At 35.6% G+C, this 26,985-nt stretch overlaps 1 protein-coding gene across 1 annotated transcript in view; it reads right to left on the bottom strand.

The window, feature by feature from the left end:
• LOC127840517 (adhesion G-protein coupled receptor G6-like) overlaps nt 1–21,848 on the bottom strand; it is a 39,933-nt gene extending 18,085 nt beyond the window's left edge. Inside the window, exons 1-9 of the mRNA XM_052368932.1 lie at nt 21,651–21,848; nt 16,277–16,361; nt 13,050–13,175; nt 12,561–12,777; nt 12,013–12,212; nt 11,550–11,651; nt 7,609–7,754; nt 5,842–5,991; nt 1,013–1,107 (exon numbers count right to left, since the gene is read on the bottom strand). Of these exons, the coding sequence (XP_052224892.1) occupies nt 1,013–1,107; nt 5,842–5,991; nt 7,609–7,754; nt 11,550–11,651; nt 12,013–12,212; nt 12,561–12,777; nt 13,050–13,175; nt 16,277–16,361; nt 21,651–21,848 (1,319 nt within the window). The remainder of the gene's footprint in view (nt 1–1,012; nt 1,108–5,841; nt 5,992–7,608; nt 7,755–11,549; nt 11,652–12,012; nt 12,213–12,560; nt 12,778–13,049; nt 13,176–16,276; nt 16,362–21,650) is intronic.
• Between the last annotated feature and the right edge of the window lie 5,137 nt (nt 21,849–26,985).

The following is a 26,985-nucleotide window of genomic DNA, read 5'->3' as shown; positions in this document are numbered from 1 at the left end:
AGTACCATGTAAAAATATAGCAAAAATAAAAGGAACAAGTTAAAAAAAATAATTTGTGTTTTTGATCAAATATGGACCTTCTTTAGTTCGGCGCAATCTGAGGACGATTTAGGATTATGTTTTTTCTACGAAAGCAAAACTTTTCAAGGAAGCGGAAACTGACGCGAATGTATATCATCTTTCTACTCAAAATGACGATGAAATGTATATTAGGGTATAGCGCTTAATACCACATTCGGTAATCGCATACTCGCAGTTCCATTTGTTCGTTTGTTCGTGTATACTGACGATGTGTAATAACGACTTTGTATTTTCTTACAAAGGCGAAATTTATTATTTAAGTAACAAAGAGGTCTTGAAAACTTACACACTTATGCAATTCTTTTCTTTCACAAAGGAAAATAATGCTATCGTATTTATCATTGTATTTAAAATGAAATTGCTCTTAGGCTCGCTATTAATGACATCGTTATAAAAAAAAGTGTTTATTGTGACCTCTCAACGTATATTATTCGAGTTTAGATAGGGAAGCGGTCAACTTGGGTAAGGGTTAGCCTTACCCTTACCCTAACTCTAACAATAACCCAGGGTTATCTCCCCTATACAAGGCCTCGCTCGTTGTCGTTGTCCGCTTCCCGTTTAGATATGCCAATTTAATGAACCAATTAACCAATTCATGACCTTTGGTTCTGTTTGACTCACCTGTTGTCCGCATTCATGTTCTATGGTTCTTTTGACTCACCTGTCGGCCGCATTAATGATCTATGGTTCTGTTTGACACACCTTTTGGCAGCATTCGTGATCTACGAATATTTTGAACCATCTGTTTATTTTTCGGTGCGACCCTCCTTATGGCTGCGTAAGTAAACTATGTTTATGTTTTATCCACCTACGAGTCGCACCCATGATCTGTAATTATAGTTGACCCACCTGTTGGCTGCATTAGGCATATAAGGTTCTATTTGACTCACCTGTTTGCCGCATCAATGATCTATTGTAATGTTTGAATCACCTGTTAGCCGCGTTTGTAATCTTCTGTGCGTTGTTGATGGTATCTCTGTTCGTGAAGAGAATGTTGTTCGTTATTTTCAAGACCGAGCCCAATACCTGAAATATAATCAATCAGTTGTTTAATCAAACTTATGAAGTTAATTAAATGTAATTTGAAATCACGTTTGTAATATTTAAAAAGGGCATGCACTTAATATAAATATAATTTAGTTTTGTTATTATGAGTTGCGTCACAGCACAGAATGACGTGTAATGAAACTCTTGGAGAAACGGCCACACGTTAAGATCATTCTTAGGCATTTTCTATAACGTTTAAGGTGTCGAAATCCACACCAAATCTGATCGGTTGTTTGCCGGATTTTGTCCCGAAATTATTTGTGAAAGCTATGAAAGAATTTTGTCATCAATCTCAGCAAAGTCAATAACAACTACAATGTATTTTAAGGTATATTTATATTTGCTAGCTTGAAATTTTCACGTAATGTTTTTTGATGTTCTATATAAACCAAATCCAATTGCCATGGTGCATATATTATAACAATTGCGTCGACATATTCTATTCAGAAGCAGTGGCAACAAATCAAAAGCAAAAATATTTAACTCAATATTCTAAAGAAATAGTTGACAATGATTCTTCGTTTAAGACACGACCAAACAGCTTAACACGCCCATTGTCTACAATCATCAGTTTTACGGAAAATAACCATTAAATATCGTAACAAATGTAGGCATTAACAAATGCAGTATAAAAACGCTCAACAAAAACAAAAATCGATTGTGCGGAAAATGAACATCGCGGGCGAAATTTGAATTTGAAAATTCAGATATGGTTATTTGATTTCATGAATTTCCGTTGCGGCAAATCCTTCTAATATCCTGTTATAATTTTTAGTTTGTGGTGTCAAATGGTTAGTTAAAAAAAAAAAATACACGGTTCTGAGGTATACTTCATGTTCATTCAGTACACTTTAAGCTTTAAAAACCGTACTTATATCTGGACGACAAAAAGTTGCATAGGCAATTTATCATTAAAATTAACCAGTGTTCGCGTGTTCGCTGTAAACGTATCTAATTACGCAATCATTTTGCGAAGGACGCAAGCATTCATTCAGTGTCGCATATGTGGGACGCTTAAAAAATTGTAGAGTTTATTAGTCAAAACTAACTTAAAATGAACATGATCCCAATTCACTCTCAAACAATATGATCCTGGGGTTTCTTAAACGTCCACTCACTGAAAATTAAGCTAAGTGGTATAATACTAAAGACCCACGGTGTGGGGCTACTTTTGACAAGGTTATAATTTGAAAATATGCTTCTAACTAAACCACTATTTTTAAATATCGCACCGTTACACAATTGTGTTAAATTTCGAAACCTGATTTTGAATTTGAACAATTTTAGTAGAGGACCATTTTCTGATATTGCATACAAAATATTACATCTATGAGATATGTTCTTTTATTTCGCTAATAATATGATATAAAGTCTATATACACATGCAAGCTTCGGGTGGAGCAAATTAAGACCACATGAGCATGGTTTTATCTAACTTGGTGAGAACCACTATACGATTAATAGTACATACATACCAGACCTCTGGACCTGGCAATATCAGAGAAGACTTTCCAAGTTGTCACTTTATACGTATAAGAAAAACCAGTTTCCTCAATGGCTTGTGCATGATTAGAACAAACTTAGAAGAGGATCATTCTACGTTGTTATATAATAAAAACCAAACCATCGGCACGTGCGAATACACTGATGTTTCTAAAAGAGTTCAGTATACACATATATAAGGAAAACAAGTTATCCCAAGGGTGGGGCTACATTTAACGCATTTGGCATGCTTTAAACAAGCTTGGAAGATGATCAATATACAATAATATATAATAAATAAGAAACTACCGGTCCATGCGGTTTCAAATGAGAAGATTTTGACATAATTTATTATATACACATATAAAGGCGGTGCTTAATTTCACCCCAAGGGCATGATTTAAGCTAAACATGGCATAGGATCACTATACGATGTTTTGAAATAGCTATAAACAAACGTTCCTGGCAGTTTCGCTGAAGAAGATTTGACATATAAGTTTCCTCCTTGGCGGGGCGCACGTTGACCCGATATGATGATTTAAACAAACTTTTAAGAGGACTACATAACAGTGTCGCATTCCATACATTTAACCTCTGGGTAATGGGCTTTCAGATGATATCTTTAAACGTTTTCATTTTTTAAATGAATGTTTGGCCCTGTGACCTTAAACAATGGTAAAAAGGTTCACACAAGGACAATTCCTTTTAAGATCAATGGAAATATGTCAAGCAGTTAAGGAAAAGATGTCTTGTGAAGGAAACGTTTACACGCAAGCACGCACTCAATAACAGACGAATGTCAATACGGTATTCCAATAGCTAACCAAGAGCACATTGTGGCTAGAATAGTTGTCCAAGACATTGTCTTATTTGAAAGGTGACCTCTATAACTGCTACATGATATAATAACAACCATATAATAATTTATCATTATTTTAAAAGAAATTGTTCAGAGCTTGGCACAATATTGATTCCAAATAATGTTCTGGATTCAAAATACAATGCATGAATAAATTCAAGAAAAGGAAAAACAACACTTCCGACTAAGATAAATGTTTGACATATCTGTTAATTTATGTGTGATCATTAATCGAAGTCGAAATAATTATAAAGCCTTTGTAACGCTGGTAATACCAAATAGAGTTATACTCAATTCCATGCCTGCGTGGTGTTGTGGTAACGTGCTTACTTTTGTATTTTGAGGGCGGGGTTCGAACATCAGGGATATATATCATATTTGTTCCAAATCATAATCATAATTGTGTTTTCTTTTATTTACAGTTGTGTTAGTCAATTCATATAATGAAGTTTTTCTCCAAAATACGAAAATCTATAAACACGTCATTTTAAGGACTATTTACACCGGATAGCATATCTTATGTAAAAAAACGTAGTTCTGGTCATTCTTGTTGATGATAATTAAAAAAAATACATGTTTCTATTCGTTTGTTTTCAAAATGCGACCCTGGCCTTTTCAACTTTGACCGAACCAAAGTTAGCTTTGAACGAAGTGGCACAATTTTAACGTAACTTCTAGATGATTAAACATACAAAATATAAAAGCATCGCTGGCTACACCACCTTAATCTATTTAAAACTGGTGACCCCCATGAGAGCTCAGTTTTTACCCGAGGGGAAAAATAAGAACAAATTTTGTTAAGGACCTCCATATGACGCTCTTTACCCAACGTAACAGTGTTTACATTGCGGAATAAACAAGATGTACCAAGACATTCCATATATCAGTCTATGTAAAACTGATTATTTACTGGGCGAGCCAAGTTTTTATCTCAGGGGCACTATTTGAACACACTTTGCATATGACCTCTAGATGATGTTACGCACCGAAATAGAAAGAATTGGGCTTTTGGGTCTCAGAAAATACTTTACCTTAACGTTTTTCCTAATGCAAGTCAATTGAAAACTGGTAACCCACAGGGCGGGCAAGTTTTGACTCAAGGAGAATAATCAAATAAAAATATGAGGAAAACTACTAGTTGATGCTACATACCAGATTTAAAAAACTTTAGCTGTGTAGTGCCAGGCATTTATATCTAAGAGATCGAAAAGTATTTCATATGTAAATCAATATTAAAATAGTGACCCCGAAGCGGAGCCAGGTTGGTCCAAGGGGCTTTACTTTAACAAAATGTGTAGATGATCTCTAAATGATACCACAAACCGAATATGAAAGCTTTGGGCTTTGTGGTATCATAGAATGAGATCTTTACAGGTATTGCCTATAACAGTAGCCAGTTTAGACCCCTGTTAATTATTTTAACAAACTTTGTAGAGCACCTACAGCAGATGATGTAATATACCAAACATGACAGCATTGAGCATTGTGGTTTTAGACAAGAACATGATGAAAGGTTTTCCCTATATACGGATATGTAAAACTAGTGCCTCCGGGGCGGGGCCAGATTTGATACCAGGGTAAAATTAGATTTAACATGATAGAAGACATCCTAATAAAGCCCTTGGCTTGGCTTTGCGGTTTCCTATAAGAAGATATTTAACGGTATTCCCCCATATATATCTGTTTCAAACTGATGACGCACAAAACAGGTCCAGTTTTAAACAGAGTAGCATAATTGAAACAATGCGATGGTTCTTGCCGAAACATTAACATTTGGGCCTTGTGGTTTCCGAGAAGAATATTGTTTATGTTTTCATCACCATTTCATGTTTAAAACCCTTATTGGTCCCCATAAATCAAATTATCAATGGACCGAAACAAGCTGATTTTTTTATAGCGGAGAACCCAAGAAACATTCCTGTGAAATTTCGGTCAATTGAATATCGTTTGAGGAAAAAAGTCAGAAGACGCACGCATGTCATGTCACGGAGGGACGGACACCTGACAAAATTGTCCCATTAATTCACCGTGAGGTGAGCTGAACAGTAAGCTATCATTAATGAAAACGACTCAGCCATTGCAAAGTGGAAGTTAAAATAAGGTGACATCTGCATTTTTTTGAATAACTTCTACTAACTTTTGATGTATTAAGTATATTAATTTATTAGGTAGTTGATCAAATACATAAAACAACATAACTTAATGTAAATAATTTGATCGAAGTATCGGAGTCAACACTATCTGTTTGGGACATAACATATTTTTAGGCACCGAATTCTACGGACTTAATGCAATTTTATGGTAACCCGAACACTGCATAAACCACATACGCAATATCACAGAAACGAAGAACAACGTAGTATCAACATTACCGTTTCGTTCCTCTTTAAGGTTGTATCCAGGAAGTTACTCAGTATGTCCGCCGTGTATATAACGTCAGCCTCCGTGACGTTGACATCGGGAAACGTAAGATTGACGGTGCTCCGTAGAATGTCTACGTAGTTACTATCGTCCATTGTGGTCTGAAACAAATGCAGTGGTAAGTATGATAATTTGAATGAATGAGTCGACTGCAGTAGTTTTTCATTTGCTCAATATAACGTGCAATATATTAGTTGTACTGAATGACATTTAAAGGGGTCTTTTCACGTTTTGGTAAATTGACACAATTAAAAACCAATTGTGTCAGATTCGCGCATTTTCGTTGTAGTTATGATATTTGTGAGGAAACAGTAATACTGAACATTTACCATGCTCTAAAATATCTATTTTATGCATTTTTGACGATTTTAAATCCTGAAAATTATAAAGCGGTGCAACACGAAACAATTGAATAATTTGGAGAGTTCTGTTGTTGCCGTTATATTTTGTGATCCTACGAGGATTGCTTATATAAAGTATAAAATTCATCTCTCTCTATATAAGCACGGATGGTCGAGTGGTTTAAGCGATAGACTTTTACTCCCGGTGTCAGTGGTTCGAGCCAAGTTGAGTGTTACTTTTTCTATCTTTAATTTTATTCTTGTTTTTTACTGGAGCATTTTAGATCAAACGTTTACATTTATCAATATTAAGCATTTACTGACAAATTTCAATACTTGCCAAAATGTGTGAAAAGGCTTTAAGGCTTTGCAAAAACATATGACACTTAATATTAACAAATTGATGTTTCACCAATCTAATACGTTTCTAATTTGAACATTTCCGTTAACATTTGTGCAAACACACGCTAAAACAGAAAATTATGCCAGTAATAACACAACTTATTGGGCCACATCATGCAACAATGAGTCTTATGTCATAAGCAGCCAGGGTATCTCCAGACCAACCTGCGCATTCGCGAACTCTGTACAGGTGCTACGCTGACCGCTACTGAGACCACGAAAACTTGCATGACTGTGGATCTTATAGTGGACAGGGTGGTTTCTGACCAGAATGGGCTTATTCTCAGGTTGGTCTGGAGCTACCCTGGGCTCATATGGCAAAGCACCCATCATTTTTATAACGTGGCTCATTTAAAGAGTGCCTAAATACACGACTAAGATAATGGGCTATTGACAGTTCTCAGAGAATAGTACAAAATAAAATTCGCAAACTTAATTATGACGCACGTGTTGTCACGTTTATGGGCTCGACAAAATAAAATTTAATTATTTCTAAAATAGTATAAATACTATGCAAACACAGTTTTTATCGAAGAAATATGCACACAAAAAAAGAAAAAGAAATTCACTATAAATCAAAGAGTTTAGGGAACCACATGGATTATTCGACATGCCTAAATACACATTAATCAGTTACATTGACACTATATTTGGTAAACTCTTGTCGTTGTCATGTTTCTCGTAATGTATTTAACTGTCATATTATGAACATGCTTTTTTATAAATATATTTATATATAAAGTCTTACGTTAAGAATTATTTGTATATACATATAAATATTTTGTGAATACATCTGGGAAAAAAATCAGGTAAGGGACACGAAAACAGGATAAAACCCTAGATGTTAGGGGTTGCATTTACAAAAATGCCCTTCGTTTTATACAATTCATTAAATAGTGAAGTAGTTCGCCCCACAAGCCATAACCTTTTATGCGGACCTTGTGCTCCGTATAAACAAAATGCAAACAGTTGTACCTTGGAGAGCTCATGAAGGCTATTGGTGCTACTAGACTGATTGTATTCTGGCACGGTCCCGCAGGCAGGGGACAGCAGGATATTCTGCCAGACGGCCCCTGTCTCGTAACTACCGGTGCAGTCAGCAGTCGCCAGGGCTTGGTTGTCTGCAAGTCATTTGAGAAAATGGGTTTATGCCTTTTGCGGCCAGCGTAGCTCCAGGCAAGCCTGTGCATTCGCTAGACTAGTTAGGAGCTACCATGCCCGTTTATGACATAAAAGAAAATTGCCGACCTTATTGCGGAAAACGTAGCTTCTCACAAAAGTGCGTGTTTGTGCGGACTAGACTAGGGATACGCTGGCCCAATTTTCGCATACGGCGGCTCATACATATCATTAAAGTGTTCTTATTTCTAATTAATACTGTATGATACGTAATAAACATAGATTTCTTGGCCTTAACATTTTTTAGGAATGGGAATGAATATTTGAATATTCGAAAATCGATCGAATCAAAATTGATATTAGAGTATTCAATTTAAATGCAAACAAAATAATCCAAAATTGGTTAAGCGCAAAGTCGCACTTTTGGATAAAAGCAGACGATATTCGTGTATCATGATTTGGAAAACAGCTTTCCTTAATTGACGAGATTCGAACAGGCATACGGGAGGGTGCCATGGTTTGATCACGGGGTTTATACTTGTGTTCATACGCCGTGTTTAACCTCTTGTCTAAAATCATTAAAAAAAAATTCATACATCAGCGTCTCTACAATAAAACAATAGAAACAACCCGGCTTACGTACCTTCGAATGGCCAATAATATTTCTTGCTATATCAATGTATTAAGTCAATGATTATAGAATCAGAATTCAGTTATTCAAATTATAACCAATTATTTTTTAAATAAATATCAATTAATTAAAGCCGGATTAATTTCAAACTCGCTATGTGTTTAAGATACATCTACATTTTAAATTAGAAACACTATTAGGTTAAAGCAATGCACAGTGTCACCCTGTCGTGTTTGGAATTATTTCTGGGCTATGGGGATAAAACGATCTCAACATGCAATTTGTGTACACTTAAGAAATATATAGAGAATATTATGTGAGTTTGTTATAAAGATCAAGTTTATCATGCGAGGCTTAGAACCATGGTAGCGCGAGACTGGTATTTTTTTAGCGTTTTCTTTCATAATTTGTTCAAAATCGGGGACGTAGAGGTTTGATAAACAGAAAAACAGGTTCCTGCCTGATCTTTTTGGAATATATCAGGCTCAGCACGAATAAATTAACGGCTCGGTAAGCCTTGCGCCGTTATATTATTAGCCTTGCCTGATATATTACAAAAAGTATGCACAATTTCTGCAATCAACCAATTGTTCATCCACGGTACTTCAATATACATTTTTTGTACGCATTCAAATGTGTTGCCGCGTGTTTGCTGCGCGTTTACATGCTGATATATCAATACCAACCAAATGTGATGTTGACGATGCACATTGTGCACTTCAAATAAAAGGTCTGTCTATTTTCTATGAAAATATGTTCAAAATGAAATACGGTCTGGCTTGAATATTGATCATATTGTTCAGATAGTCTTGTTTGTTGATGATATGTCTGTTGAAGGAAAGACAAAGGAATTAATAGTAACTCGACTCAATTGCTTACATAAGCGCTGTACTTAAGTTTTTGGAATTCCATAACCTTGTGTGATTGCTCCTTACGCACCATTGGATCTTCAATAGCCAACCCACAATAAATGTGAACGAATGTTGCGTTTTTTTTAAATATTTGAAACCTATATTGTAATATATAATATCGTAATGTAAACATGTTAGCAGCTTTAAATGCATAGTTGTGTGAATGCAGTTCATTTGACTTCAAAGCTAAACTCTTGAGTCACTCATTTGAGTCTTTTGTGACTCCTATTTTGCATTCCCCTGTTTAAGTATTTTGATATACATCTTAAGGTCTGTAAGCGTGAATTGCAGGTTAGGATTAACATATGCATAGCCGGAATATATGGCGAACATTATAGATTCCCCTTACTAATGAAAAATTATGTAAATTGAAAAAAATGGCTGAAGGTTGCATACAGTGATAACATAACTTTGCAAACAGTGTTTAAAGAAGCATACACTGATTTGCGGAAGGGAAATAAAAACAATGTATCAAACATACAGACGATTTTATATAACTATGTGTCCATGAAAAATAGCGACTTTAAAAATAGAGTAATTAATGGTTTTAAACAAGTATGTGTAAGGTCATTATAAAGTCCTGCTCGTTGGATATAAAAATACCACAAATGTATACATTTGAATTATTATTTAGAAGTTTAAGTATGTTTATTTCTTGACTTAGAATCTCAGTGCTTCATTTAAGAATCCAAACCGAGCAGAATGGTTGATATCGCAATTGACAAGAAGAAATGCCTTGTTTATTCTGCGACTAAAATGGTATATAAGGCGAACACTATTTATTCTTATTTGAATATGTTTTTTCCTTAAGCAGAAAACGCTTTAACTCAAAATATTACCCACGTCCATTGGTATTTAGATTTTAAGAACCTATGAACTCATGCAAAAAACGATCATTACCGGTTTACATGTATCTTAAATAAGCTCTGCGTTAAACAATGAATGTTGAACGTTAATAAGGCTTCACAGAAGGTAATTTTTCATTAACACTTTTTTTTTTAACTTTATGTTAATTGATTCGATTTTATAAATAATTTTACAATGGTAAATCATTACTATGCGTCAGTTACTTGTGATCATATGATCTTTGTTGTAGAACTATTTTCATAACGAAGACAATGTACTATGTTCAAGTCTCAATGCAATTTCTGTTATTTTCTGTTATGTCTGATTAGAAAATCACGACGGTGTCCGGACAAAAGCTGTCCCGAATTTGAGCTCAACCATGAAATTAGAGGGAGCATACAACAGCTCCCATGCGGTTTTACTACCCTGGATATAAACTCTTCAGTGATTCTACTAGTCCGGATATTAAATCTCAAGTAATTTTACTACCCCGATATTAGTTCTAACATTGCTGTTCTACCCCGCAAAATAGCTGTCATGTGATTAAAATACCCCGGACAAAAGCTCGCCTTCGATTTCACTACCTTGGGGAAAATATTTTCCTTCATTTTATCACCCCGGGCAAAAGCTCCTTCGTGATTGTACTACCCTTCTTTCCAGAACAAAAGTTCTCCAATTATCTAACAACTCCGGAGAAAAGCTCTCCCGTGATTTTACCAACTGTGACAAACGCTCTACCGAAATTTGAAAGCGGCAATACAACGGCTTAGACACGATTTCATTATTTATGTCCTTATTAAAACTGACAATTTTAATTTGACTCTCCATTTTAATTAGCGGTAATATAAGGCTAATATCTTACTGGCTTGATTTTTTGAGAAACGTGCCATCGCCGGCGACGTGTTTACATGTGAGCTTATGTCCGGGTGAGCTTTTGCAGGTGTCTCGAATTAGAAGTTAAGTATTTCAATCGCTACAGAGCTTTTGTATAGAGTGATAAAATCGCGTATGAGTTTGTGTTTGAAACCTCCAATTAGACGGTTGAGCCTATGTCTAAAAAAGTGTTTGTCCTACCGAGCCATGACCGGAAATGTTATGTTAACTCTCTTCTACCCTCTACCTGGAAAACACCTCTCCCGACTGTATCCCATATCTCGTATGCTTGTAACCGGGCATTTCATCTGGAAGCCTTATGTTAATTCTCCCATACCCTCTACCTGGATAACACGTCTCATTTCTTTATCCTCTCTCTCCTATGCGTGTATCGGGAATTTTATCTGAATTCTTATGTTAGATCTCTCCTACACTCTACTTGGATAACACGTCTCATTTCTGTATCCTCTCTTTCTTAAACTTGTAACCGTGAATTTTATCTATAAGCTTTAGGTTAAAAGTCCCCTACACTCTACCTAGATAACATCTCTCCCGGCTGTATCCCATCACTCCTATGCGTGTAACCGAGAATGTTAACACCTTCGAGTCCACTTCTACCTCAAGCCTCGAACATGCGACTGAAAATATTTATTAAAAAAACCAGCGAAGTACTAAGAGTTTTAATGAACGACAAACAATTACCAAAGCTGCATATAAGTTTGTAAGCTACAAATACATTGTTAGAATACCGATAAAACTTAATAATGAAATGTGGAAATTCAGAGCTCATCGAACAATACACATTGTTTATGTTGAAATAAATCAAACTTGTTAACATAATCTTATACTCCGAACGTAACCACGTTTTGAAAATTAATAGTAGTCGGCAGTAATTATATAATCATCGCGTACTTTAAAGAAATACAGTCTCCAACGGATGTCGGATTTAACTAATCCGCCTTTTAAGATTTTTTCTAAATACATGAAAACAAAGCTTACTGGTGCTTCGTAGGACTAAAGATGTGTTGTTCCATAAAATGTATGATGAACCTTCGAAAAATATATATTGAGATCGAAACACGATGGCGTTCAGCAATGATATATTAAGGCTTCGCAGCACAGTTTGGTACATCTCCAATGTTGATACCAGCCGGGAGGACGGCGGCCATACGAACAAACGGAACTTCACTGTGCCGTTGCTGTGTCATGGAAGAAACATTTGATATTTTCTTAGTTTTGGGATACAATATTTAACTTGTTCAGGAAAGCAAAAAAAAAAAAAAATTTCATGCACCTAAGAAGTGGAAAAAATATGTTTGTTACTGTAGAAGACTGATATTTTAATTCAGGAGTGATCTGATAAATTATTTGTTTTCATGATTGCGCTCCAACCATGTGCCCCCTCCTCCAAAAAGCAATAACCAAAAATAACAACAAAACTAATTAACAAAAAATACACAAAGAATAAAAAACAACACCAACACCACACAAAAAATGATTGGTTATTAAACCATCGTGTATCTCGTGAAAGTAATTGAACTTATTACCTAATTGATTCTATTTTCCCGGCATATTGTTTCCAACGATAGTTAAGTCCACAGTCGGATAAGATGCAATTTGCGGCATGACTAATTAACTTTAGTTTTAGAGTGCCTAGCATCAGGTTAAATTCGTTCACATCTTCAGGAATCACCCGAAATTCACCAGTTGGATCGGTTTTCATGTAAAAATTGAGGTTGAAGACGTAAATAAACAGATCGGCTTCTGTAATATATCATGTAAGAAATTGTGTTTGAATAGAACGTTTCGTCTAAAAAATATAACATCAATACTGACGGATGCAATGACAGAAAGATTATCGCCCAACAGGAAAAGAACGGCAAACACACAAACGGAATTATTAAATGTTGCATACACAAACATACTTAAACTCGACCAAACAAACAGGATGATACCGACACAAAGAGGATGTTGCAAATTTCTTTATACAAAATAAGTTAACAAACAACTAAATATTTTATTTAATTACGCCTTACCTGAATATCTTACAAGAACTGGTGGGCTCGCTTTGTACGGTACAGGGGGATTAATGTTGTACACTCCGAAACTATAGTAGCCAGTAGTCCATCTGAATTTATCGCTATGATCATAAGCATCGGGTACTGGCAGAGAAATATTGAACACTTAGTTAATAAATTCACAAAGACCATATGCACATAATAATATAATACTTGCTACAACTACGTTTTGACATTATGTGGTCACTATGTATTAACCTCATCCTCGTGACATTTTCACGTAAACATATATTTCATTCTTTTGTAAATTGTTCTTTCTTATTAATTATTTATGTTATGTTATTTATTGAAACGTATGCTGTTATTGCGATGAACTGTATTTATGCATAAGTCGAAACTTTTCTGATCTTTTCTGTTAAAAGTTTATACAACGTTCTAACCAAGTAGGGATTTTAAATCGATTTTTTAAAATCTCAATTGGCTGTCTAAGGTCAATTTAATGTAACTGAGTGTTTTCGTTTACTTTAAAAAAAAACATTAAACGTTTATCGATACTTGGTAAACGTTCATAAACAACAAGTGTTACTGACTGCACGAACCCTGGTGTTTACATTAAGGCTAAGCTATATCTCCCGTAAGATAAGTTCAACCACTGACATTTTACTGTCTTGATTTGAATAGATGAAATAGTTAAAATCGTATACATCCCCAATTTGTGTAAGTAGTAAAATATACTGCAGCGAGAATTTTATACAAAAGAACTAATTAATTAAACAAACTGCCTTATTAATAATTATTAATTAATTTCATTAATTAAATATATACATACAGCACCACTATCTTACAAGAAAACGAAACTCCTCAAAGGCAATCAATTAAGCATCGTTGTATATAATAGTAATACAAACATTACCCGACTAAACGACTCTTTACAAAAAGCCCCTCGATGATTTGACTGCGATTTGACTGCGAATGTTTGCTTACAGATTGGATTATTGCTATTCCTATAACTTATAAAACAGTAAGAGTATTAATATTTATAAATATGTATTCGTTTGTGTGTATAATTGACTTTTAATCTAACTTGAAATAAATTGGGAAAATTACTGCAAATCTTAAATAGCATTAAAAATGTTAGTTCGTTTTGGGATTGAACCCGGACTTTCCGCACGCGTTTCATCCGGATACAAACATTTTGAATATGAATCAATATGAATAGACAAGCGCGACACAAGGGACAATAATGCATAACTTATTTTACCAAGACATGTGAAATATAACCAATGGTGTTGTTTGTTTTCAAACATGAATTTACTATTCAACATACTTATTTCTGTGGAGCAATTGCAGTTTTAGCTGTTTAAGATTTCATGACATGCTATCTAATAAATGATCTTAGTACCTTCATAAATAAATAATGATGCATTCTTTATAGGAACCGCTTCGCTCCCAATAACGTAATTTAAAATGGTTGATGCTCGTATATTATGCGTGGATTAGGCAGTGCCTCGAAAGCAATTATTATTGCGCAAAATATGGTCATATAGACTGAGCTCATCTGATAGATTGAATTATTTATCACAATTAGTTTTCCCATGTATATAAGGTCAAAATACTTTTCCCTTTTCCCAATCGAGCTCTCAAGCAACCGTTCTGGATCAAATACACTAAAGCGTTGCAGGAGGTGTACTGACATGAAGTAACAACAAACAATTCCATCAATGAGTTGAAACGGTTTCTCCTGGTAACTCATAATGTACTGGTGTAATAAAATAATGCCTTGTCTAAAAAACGTTGCATATCTATTTTTGTTATAATGAAGACGTTTTTGTTCGTTATGTTATTCTTAAGAATGACACTCATGTTTTGCGTTGATTTTTTTTATATCTTTAATAGGTGGCTGTTGGTACTTGAACGTGCTTCCGCCGGTGTAAAAATAAATTAAGTATGACACATACACGCACACGCGCACACGAACACGCGCGCGCGCACACACACATAATATATCGAAAAATCACACTTATATGGTCAGATGTTCAACCCCCAGATAACATAACTTAATTTAATATACCTCGACAAACAAAATCATAACCATATTCGAAGGGATAAAAAAATGAAGCAAATTTTCGTTGATTTGTTTTAATTTCCGCCAATACAGAAATTGTTATGTATTGCAAGCTAACTACATGTATAACAGCATTCAACAGCGAATTTTGCATTTTTGATTGAGTAAAAAATAGTGTATTAAATCTGTAAAAAAGTGTCTGGAACAGTAGTGCCATTGTTATTGAGATGATCAGTTAAAGAAGTGTCCATGAAAATGTAGCATCCGACTCTTTGAATATTTGAGGTTTTTCGAATAAATGTGTGAACTACATGTTTAACATGTTGCAAAGTTAGTATACATATTTATTTTTTAATTCGAGAAGTAAAACGTTGTTAGTTTATTTCTAAGAATTTATTTTGTTGAAATATGTACTGATTATCCACTTTATGCTGGTTTTTGATGGAAATTATTGTTTATTTTACTTAAAAACCACCGTTCTTCAGCGATTTTCTTTCTGTGCAATATCGAGTGCTGTACAATTTATCGGCAAAACAATACTTCGTTACTGAAAACCTGATGAACAAAATATAAATGCAAAAAAAAAATAAACTGAAGAACTCACCTCTCGCGTGTGGATTAGTTTTTATTACTGTTATCGAAGTGCCATCCGTATATCGAAGTATTCGGCGTTCTACCGCTTGACAAGATGGTTCTGTATCCACCACACTAAACTCATTCTCAATCGATTGGTTTGCATTTTGAATATGTCATTTTGTTAGTGAGTGGACGCCGGAAGTGAAATAGCTAGGATAGTTTCGCCACGTGGTAATTGTATAACAATAATAAAAGGGTCATGAAGAGCTAAAAGCTTTTGAAACTGACTTAACAAGACTTCATAGGGGAGTTTTGAATTTTAATAATGTTTAAACGGTGTATTTTACTATTAAATAGTATTATATTTTTGTAAATTGCAAACACTACTTTTCCTTTTTCATTTTCCCAATCTGTTTCGTGGCAGCTTTAAGCGGTATTGGCGATAAGCTGTGCAAGCGGGCCGGCCCGGTTAGCTCACCCTGAAGAGCACTCGCCCTGATAGCGAGAAGTCCCGAACTCGAGTTCATGCGGTGAAAAACTTATCACCAATCCGGCTTAAGTTTAGTACTGTAAAATGTATCATAAAAAATGTATCTTGACTTACCATGTCCGAGCGAAAGGCTGACGTAATACGGATCGTCAGACGTCGTGATGTGGTCGAAAACATCCGGCGTAAAAAGATGGTACATCTGTAACATAAAATGATTAAAGAGCCACTTACATTCAAAAGGTTCAAATAAAATTATTGGTCCGAATGAAATGCGTTATAATAATTGTGATGTTTACGCCACTACAAAAGCAGGAAACCAGCATTACCTTCATGCGATCTTTAATTGCAGGGAAGGGACCAACATAACATGAATCAAAGCGCTGAAGGCACTGAAGTTGTTCGCTATTGCATAATCTTAGACGCAACTCATTAAAAAAAATGTATAGTTTTTTAAATGGCAAGTTTGAAATGAACACAATCCTTTCACATGTATAAAGAGTGTGTATTAACGCACAGGTCGAGATGTGTGTGCACTGTTCATCATCATATTTATGCTATAGTGATAAAGAAGCAGTTAATATAAAGTAAAATTTGAAATCAGCATCATATTAAATGAATATTGCTGGAATATCCAATACCTATCACACTAAGAATATAATTTCATTCTGGAAATTCCCTTTTCAAAACAGTTGACACCATATACGATTCAAAATAAACAATAAGATAATTGATGGAAATAAAAAATAAATAAATCTGCGAGCAGCACTTTTTACTCATGAATTAGGTAGTCATAAAGACAGCGCTCTTGACCTATACTTTGTTGTTTATGCATTACTTGTTACCCTAGTAGTTCACACGGTGTCAACCAGTCGCTGACCTTAACATCGGTATAAAACACTCATGCGCTTTTTCAGTGTAGGTGTTTTACCTAGCTTTTCACCCTAAATGACCTATACATAATACCAACAGGCACTAATTAATACATTTGAATATGTTATAGGCTGGTTCGGGAGAAATCCCCTGAAATTTGGCTGCATCACTGTGCACAGCGTAAAGGATGTAACACTGTTCAATGTATGGAATTCCGGACTAATCTCTGCATGTTCAAACGACACATAGACACAAATTGTGGCCCAGTTACAATTACGCGTTAAAATTCTTATCGCAGAATGGTTGGGTCTGTACTCGGTCACTAAATCGTCAGGGAAGACATAAATGACTATCGATAAAAATAGTATTGCTTTCAAGAAAAAAACACTACCGAAATAGCATAGTATCACATTAAGAGGAAAATTGTTTAATTCTCAAGCCACACATGTTTGTCGTACTCGGTCAGCACGTTTGAAAATCGTTCCTGAACGCCTGAATAGGCATCCTTTATTTGCCAGTTTGCTGTATTTGCTTTTTTGAATTCAATTTTACATCGAAATGAATTGTGCTAAAACATATCTTTTACAACTCGCAATGAGATTTAAAAACACTCGCGTCATGCGAAAATGGGTCTTATGCCATATGCGCCCATCATAGCTTTAGCCCATCCAGCCTTCGCATGTCTCAGTGTGGTAAGAAGATACATAATGAAACCAGAAAACCTTGAGTGTTTTTATAGCGGACAGCAGCGCCTCTGATCAGACTACGCAAATGCACAGGCTGTGCTTGAGCTACGTTGGCCAAAACGCAATAAGACCCATTTTCGCATGACGCGGTTATGAAAGTGTGATTTGAATGTTTTAAAAGAAAAACTGCGTGATCAAGCAAACCACATTAATTTTCTTCATAATAATTTTCGAAAGAAATTAAATGCTTCATTTAATTTCTTTCCATTTCATCTTTATTAATTTTCATGTATTGACATTAACGTGTAACTCCTCTACCCGTCTCAATTATTTGTACTAAAAATAAAGTTTTTTTAATAACTTAATTTATAAAAAGGTTGAAATTCTTGTTGTTGTTGTCACTTGATAGTCGCATATTCACGGCATAAAATGTATGTTATGCGGATATGGATAATTTATTTCCGATTGTCACGATTTTTCTCAATTAACAGCGTATTACGTATCATTATGAATCATAATGAAATATAATGTATATGCATATTACAATAAAACATTTTCCTTTTAACATTTTGCTTTACATAATGAAATAATGGTTCTATTGATCACTTAGTAAATTGGTATTGAGTTTTTTTTGTTTTCTCCCGTTGATCAGAAAAGGAATCGGCTGTGTGTGTGTTTATAATCCTTTCAAAAACACGCACCGTATCAACCGCTTTTATTTAATTCAAGCTATCATTGGTTGATAAAATGGACCGGCGTTGTTTGTACGATAAGCACACCGTATTACGCGTCATGTTGATGACTTAGTGTGCCGTCGAGACAGGCATTTGGACTCGACCGAAAACAACAGGTAGGTTATAAATTCGGTCGGTATAATTATATCAAACAAAATAACAAACACAAAATAAGTCTGTTCTCCCGTCTTTTTTTGGAGACGGGAAAACACAATCGCTATATTGTGCGCACAAGATAATCGGCCAATCAAGGACGCGGATTATAATAGTAGTATCTTATGTTATATAAGAGCCTTGCATTTAGGACGTTTTCATTGGCGGATTAATTTGAGGGAACAAGATAGTATCATGTTCCCTCCATATAATCCGCGTCTGTGATTGTCCGATTATCTTGTGAGCACAATATATCGATTGTGTTTTTCCGTCTCCAAAAAAAGACGGTAAAACAGACTTATTTTGTGTTTTACCGAGTTTTTTTTTGGAGCGGAAAATACAAGTTCTGTTTTCCCGTCTCTTTGGAGCGGTGATGTCACCTTAGTGACACCGTATATTATAGCCGTTATATATATTATATAGGTATCACAATCAAGGTTATTGAACATATATTCATACACCTACAGCATACATAACCTTCCTGTCTTGAGAATATATTACAAAGGACAGTTTCGCTTCTTAATAGTGCATACAAGTAAAAAAAGAAGAGAGAAATAAATAAAATAGTTATTTTGACAATCTGTCATCTTCGTTAACATCTTCTACAGCGTTTCTGCCATCATTGGTATCATTTAAAATACATATCTGCCTACTACGGCATCATTTTTTTTCGACGGGGTCAGTTTGGACGCCTGTGACATGTTCATGAAACAACTCAAGGGGCGGATATTTGGCTTACGTATTCCCAAAGGATAAATGCGTAAGTATATAACGCGAAATCCAGTCATTTATTTCAAACTTGAGATATTTTGAACAAAAACTAGTCATTTTCAATTATGTTTCGGAAACTGTCACTTTTCACTCGTTCACATTTCTTTAAAAGCTTGAACAACGATTCCAAAATTACCTGGTGGCGTCCTCAGTTAATGGACAATATATTCGTAGCAATGATTTTGGCCTTACTTGCGTGATATAATTATACCGACCGAATTTATAACCTACCTGTTGGTCGCGGTCGAGTCCAACTGTCTGTCTTCGACGGCACACACTGTCATCGACGTGACGCGTAATACGGTGTGATAAGTGGCATTTTCTAAACTCGAGCAAATTCCTGGATCAGTCTATTGCGAACCTCCGAACATTTCCCAGCCATATCCGATCCCCCCTCCCGCTGTACTACCAGAAATCAGTCAAGCGCTATCAAAGAGTTTACGCAAAAGACGCATGATAGTGTATTGCAATCTCCACATCACATTATTATTCAGCAGTCGTCTATTAAAGGCCTAAAATTTGGAATGAACTGTGCTGCGCAAAAATACCACTTGCCTGACGTAGCACATAGTGGACTTTTTTTAATCATTCATAAACTTACTCTTCCGCGACACCTATATCTAAAAGCTTTTTTATTTACATTTTATTTAAACGATCCTTACAAAATTATTACATTTAACACGATAATCATATTATGTTGCAATTTGTAACTGAGTTCAGTTCAACAACTGAAACAATGCCGCGAGTAATTTCTCGGCGCGTATTCAGGCAGTGATCAGGTTTCGAGTTACGATCAAATCTGGCTTGCAAAACTAGTTCTTAACCTTAGTTTCTCGCAAGCGAACAACTCAAAATTATGGTAAAAGGCTGATGTAATAAAACATTTTAACGTTGGTTGTATATATGTTCGCATATATTCATCAAAGTAGGCTATGTGAAAACAAGCTATGTTTTAACATATTATTTCTTAATTATCATCACGTAGTCGTCCCACGTACGTTTGGCACATGCAAATATTCCCGACTTACTGTTTAATCTTAATCCGAAAACATCATGTGACTAGCAGTGTTCGTGGAAAGGGAAATCTGCAATATTTGTTATTCCGACAAACACACAGTATTAGACAATTCTTAACGTGACACTTGGCTGTTATCCTAAAATAACAACGGCTAATTTCTACCTTTTATTCTGATGTACCGTATGTAAATGGGAAACCTGGTTAGTGATTTAAAAATTAATTGCCGGTTGACTTAACTTAACATGGGATTTGCGCGAATTATAAGCCCTTTTAGCGAGGCTTCTTTGACCTATAGTGCGCCACATTACCTCACTCATTTAACAAACATTTCAGACATCACCACACTTTCAAGAATTGTATTTGTCTGTCATTACATGATGTAGAACGTAACCAGTAAACCTCAAGATCAATATGAAGAAAACGCACTGAACCCTTAAGCATCGGGACGCGGTACGATCTTGATTTTTTTAAGTATGTTTTATCTGGATTAGATTATGCTCTTTTTTCACATTGCATTATGAATTGCAAAAACTTTATTGTTTAAATATTAAAAGATTTAATTATGAGTTTTATGTGAAAACAACAATATAACTAATATTTTGTTCTACACCACTAACGTTTAATATGATACAATCAGATAACTTAATAAAGCAAGTTTTTTTATGCTTTCCGGCGGTTTATAGAGAAATATAAGTGAATTAAACCTGATAATTTCACTGTTTCAAACAGTGAAAATAAACAGTGAAAATTATCGATAATTTTCACTGTCTACTGTGAAATGACGTCATTTTTTGACGAAATGACGTCATTATCCCAGCGAAATTCTTAAGTTAAACTCTTAAACAATGTAAATAAACGGTGAAAAAAAGCATAAAATATAAAGACAATTTGTTGGATTCGGTGGAATATCGGTTTTAAATCACTCGTGATCATAGAAAATATTTATTTTCACTCGTGGCTGCGCCACTCGTGAAAATATTATTTTATATGATCACTCGTGAGTTAAAATCGATAATTCACCGAATCCAACAAATATCCTCTATTTATCCTTCAAACATCATAAACCTTGAAGTGTAATATGAATTAATCAAATAAATGAATTCCATAAATTAAGCTAGTTTTATTAAAAACAGTCTTAAGGCTGTTTGATAAATCCAGGCATGGAACTTTGCCCCAAACAAAACTCTATCAACTATTATGCTTACCGGACAGCCCGATAACTTAAAAACGTTCTTTTTATCAAAGCAACAAACTACCATTTCATATTTGTTGGTCGAATTTAGTATCACTGTAGGGGTTTCCAGGAAGGCTATTTCCCCATCCTTGAGCGCACGGTTCAACTTGCATGTCAGTGGCAACTGTTCGAATGGTTCAAAGTCTAACAAAGCGTCCTGATTTAGGAAAGGCCCTATTATTTCAGCGTTCGCATCGTCTGGACGAATTGCAGAAGTCATTGCAGAACGTCTATATCTAACAGGACTTTATTATGCAACCGTTCATGTGGAATTATTTGCATTACTTAAAAGTATGAATTTTCTGTCCACTAAATCTAATATTAATTAAATTAGAAAATCGTCTTTAGGATATGAATAACGCCGCTTATAAAAAAATCACTACATACAGAAATTGGTTTTGTGTGACAGTCATGAATTGTCAAAAACATTTCCCACAACATCTTGATAGCACTTTAATTAAGGCCCATTTATTTTGAAATTAAATAATGAGTGGAGAAGTTGTATACATTAAGCTATGTAACGGGCATTAACATCTACCTTCATATCCATAACTGTCTCCATATACAGAGTTTACACACGCTTTAGATTTTCAGTCTGCACTTTGGCCTTGACCTTTTAGCTATAGCCATGCTTTTGCACGTGACACGTCGTTTTGATGCGATGAATACTCTTAAATACGCGGACAAACTAAAGTCATTAGTTTTATGACATTCAACAATTATCATTTAATGGGATATAAGACAGATTCCCAATAAGAACATGCAAATCCTACCTAAGTATCGTGTTGGTTTCGAACATATGAATAAATTAGGGGACAAGCAATCGTCCATGGGGAATGAAGACCGCATCAACACGTTAAAAGTGGAACAGTGTAACTTTGGATTTGGTAAATCCACCCACAGGTTCTCCACTTTCTTGTTAGAAAAGTCTGAAAAAAGTGTTATCATCATCATAATCATGATCATGATCATGATCATCATCATCATCATCATTATCATCATCATCATCATCATCATCATCATCATCATCATCATCATCATCATCATCATCATCATCGTCATTATCACCATCATCACCCTCCTCATCCTCCTCCTCCTCCTCCTCCTCCTCATCATCATTATCATTAGAATGAAAAACTCTTCGATCACGGACAGACTTGCACAATATCAATTTGATGACAACGTAAAATTCCAGCTTTAAATGAAATTATTGCATGTTAACCTGGTTACTAAAGATCAAGAACACTCACACTGGCCCGATGGGGAGTGGTAGGCAGCATATTTATTATTCCAATAATAACGTTATCGAATCTTGAGTTTGGGTCTTAGGCCAATATTATGTCTCTTTCCACTATCATCTTTAAAAATATGGTCCGCAAATCTTTTTTAATTGTGCATTTGATTTTTCTGTCAGTAATCTTTATTAACATTCTGTTGTTGTAAAATTTTGTTTAGCTAATATAATTGAATAAAGCAAGAATGAAAGAAAATTCAACCTTTATGAATACCCTAACCAACTTTAAAGCCATTTAAAAAGGTCGGTCGAAAAAGGTAAAACACCATAATTTTTTAACACCTTACACTGGTCAGTTGCGTTGAAGAACTCGAAAGCCTTTGCAACGATAGAGGATTCATTGACAGTCCGGGCGACAGCTAGTCTGGCATCGTTGCCAAGACATCTTTGAAAGGCGTCCTCGTAGGACACGGCGTCTGTGAATAGCCGATAACAGAGAGGCAAGAACTGGTTCCCGATCCAATTAGTCTCGCAAAAGGAAGCTGTAAATATCAGTCGCGGCTATTAAAGCATTTTTATAACGCCACATACCTTACTGTTTCGAATCGTCAACCAAGTTTGTTTTAAATCCATGTAAAAATTGAATGTCTAATCGATACGGACGGTAATAGGAATAACCTAGTGAAAAAAATTTCTATAATAATCAGACATATAACTGTTTTATCTTATTTAAGGGGCCTTTTCACAGATTTTGCCATGTATTTAAGTTTGTCATTAAATGCTTAATATAAATAAATGTAATATAAAGAAGTGAAACTCCAGCTGCTGGAGCAGTATTGAATTTTCATTAAAAACAATTAGTTGGTCCTTTATCATTGGATCTAAGAAGTTCCAGTAAAAAACAAGAATAAAATTGAATAAAGAAAAATAAAGTTACCCTCAGCTGGGCTCGAACCACTGACCCATGGAGTAAAAGTATATCACTTAAACGACTCGGCCATCCGTGCTCATGCAATGAGTTATGTATTTAACACTTAATATAAGCAATCCTCGTAGTATCACAAAATATAACAACAACAGAAATCTCCAAATTATTCAATCGTTTCGCGTTGCAACGATTTATAATTTGCAGGTTTTTAAATCGTCAAAATATGCATATAATATGTATTTTAGAGGTTGGTAAAACGCACACCGATGTAACCATTCCAATTACGCTTCGTGGTTCTCGTGGGAAAAAAACAATTAGAAATAATTGTTTCATTCAAAATTCTGTAAATACCATTTTTCAGCTCTAATCTCAATGGGTTCTTCTGGCATATAAACGGCAACTTGATGGAGCAGTCGTGGAGGCCGACAGTGGTCCGATTGTTGAAGAACTCACTTCCATTCGTAACGGTGGTGTTGGCGGTGACCTTCCCACATTTACCGACGGAGGGATCCGGTTGGCTGACCTCTCATTCCCAGGGACTTGAAAAAGTTAATGATTTCAATAAGTTTTCATAAGTTGTTCTTAATGATCATCGTGAATTCGGGACCAGATAATTACATTAATTAACCATGTAGTTGTTTGACTCATACTGATACACTTATATGAGTAATAGTTAAGAACGTGTTTCGAAACAGCTGAAATAGCAATACAATTAAAAACAAACTCTCTACATACTCTTCCGGTCGAGTGCGCGGTTAACTGAGTTTTTTTCAAGCAATGTGAAAAATTTAAAACAACGAAAAACAATGTAATAAACATTTAATGGTGATATGTAACTGTGTAAGACTATAAGTTACAGCATTTTCACAACATGGAACACCGAAACTCCACGATCTATCACAATTCGCCACTAATAAATACTTTGGTGTGCTGGACAATGAGACTTTAAGCCAAATGGCGAGTCGTGGTCGACGGCCGCAAGGGAGAAGAAGTGACCTCGAGCAAACACAGGCAGCAACAGTGAGTACGAACTGTCTAAAACACTGTCGGACTACGAGAATATCTCCCGTGATAATAAGCTATCTATGTAGTTCCAGGAAATGAAAGGCGTATCTAACAGAGTGACAGTTGCCTGAACTTAAAAATCAAAGTTAATTCAATAGAAACAACAATGTCTGACCGTGATCGGCGAATTAAACTTCTTGAATATAAGTCAGTAGACAGTAGATCTTGAATCTTGATGCCGCCGAAATAACCTCCTTATATGTTGCATCCCGGAAGAAAGGAACAAAAATTGTTTTCACAAAATATCGGTTTTCCTAAGTGAGAAGCTCGAGATCGACCCATGTCCTCCTATCCCTCGATTTCACAGGCTAGGAAAATTCCGGCACGGCTCCTCAAGACCAATCATTATTTACTGCTCAGACTTTCGTGACACTGAATACATCCTGTCGAACGCCAGAAAGCTCCGTGGTACACTTTTCCATATAAACAGAGACTACCCACGCGAGCTCGTAGATGCATGTAAGATATTATGGCCCCAGTACAAGACCTTACGACAAGAGAACCCGACCAGCAAGGTGAGCATCGTATACCCTGCCAAAATAATCCAGGATGGACGCGTTGTCACCGATGCCTTTCCCAACTGGGATACAATCATGAAAGGCAGCCGTGTAACAAGTCATAAACTTTTATTTACAAACACACAGAATGCCTCAGCTAGCAATGTAAACAAACCAAATACACAGCAAGCAATATCACGAGTTCCTTGTGCCCAGTCCGACAACTCAAACAAAGCTGCATCGCAGGATTGTAGCCAGCGAAATCCATCCCCTGTATTTGAGCACAGGACACCGCGGAAACAATAGTCGCCATCGCCTTCCAGGAAGAGGAATCCTCGCCCACATACACCTCACAGGGAACTCCCACACCGCCAGCAGGAAACAGCCCAACAAATTAGTTCATCGCAGCCTCAACCGATTATACAGCGCCCCTGGGACACATCTGGATCCAGAAACACGCCTAACCCGGGGAGAGCTTACTAGGCCCCCGGTGGCAGACATTGTGCCTCTAACCTGAAAAACAGTAATATTAAGTAAGTTGCTTAAACGAAAGTGGCCTAAAGAAAAGACTATTTATACCTGAAATTCAAAACTTTATACAAAATGATGATTTATTTTGTGTCTCTGAAACCCATGCTAATGAAACAGACATTCAAGACATTCCAAATTGTACATTTGGTCATAAGCACCGTTTTAAAGAATATAAGAGAAAATCCGGAGGCATTGGTGTTTATGTAAGAGATTTCCCAACATGTAAAAGTCCTACCAAATTCCACAGACTATGTTCTATGGCTCAATATTGATAACACATTAACCGGTTTTGACCAAGACCTCATCCTAGGTTCGATATATATATACCCCCTGAAAACACGAGTATCTGCTCTCTTGATGAATTTAAGATTATTGAGGACGAACTATCCTCATTTTGTTATAACAATAAATATATCTTCATAGCTGGAGATGCCAATAGTAGAGTAGGGACACTAAAAGACTTCATTCTTCCTGATCACCACACTAATGAACTTTTCGGAATAGACATATAACTCGAAAACGACCTCTACAAGCATACTATACTTTTACAAACACTTTACAGAGGTTACTCTTGCGCAGACCATATCTTCACCCTCCATGCATTTATAGAGATTCTTAAAAAACGCAAACAAAACCTCTTTTGTGCCTTCATTGATTTTTCTCAGGCGTTCGATAAAGTTTGGAGAGCTGGTCTCTGGCACAAAATAATTGGCACTCAAATTAATGGAAACTTTTTTCGAGTCCTTTTAAATATGTACAGAAACATAAAATCATGCATTTCCTTTAATGGAGAATACTCCCAGTACTTCTTGTCAGAAATAGGTGTCAGACAAGGAGAAAATCTATCCCCAGTCCTATTCGCACTTTTCTTAAATGACCTTCACTCACACCTGCATATAAATGGATCTGTTGGGGGTGAACTAATCAACTCAGATACTGCAATATCGTGGCTTAAGCTTCTGGTCCTGTTGTTTGCAGATGACACCGTCATTGCCGCGAATGGTGCATCTGACCGGCAAAACAGTCTTAACACATAATAATAGCAAAAACTGGTACCTCAATGTAAATATTGCAAAAACAAAAGTTGTAATTTTTGGTGCAA

The sequence above is a fragment of the Dreissena polymorpha genome, chromosome 8 (assembly GCF_020536995.1).
Source record: "Dreissena polymorpha isolate Duluth1 chromosome 8, UMN_Dpol_1.0, whole genome shotgun sequence".
NCBI lineage: Eukaryota > Metazoa > Mollusca > Bivalvia > Myida > Dreissenidae > Dreissena > Dreissena polymorpha.
The sequence above is the reverse complement of the archived record's forward strand: the minus strand, read 5'-3'. Positions and strand labels throughout refer to the sequence as shown.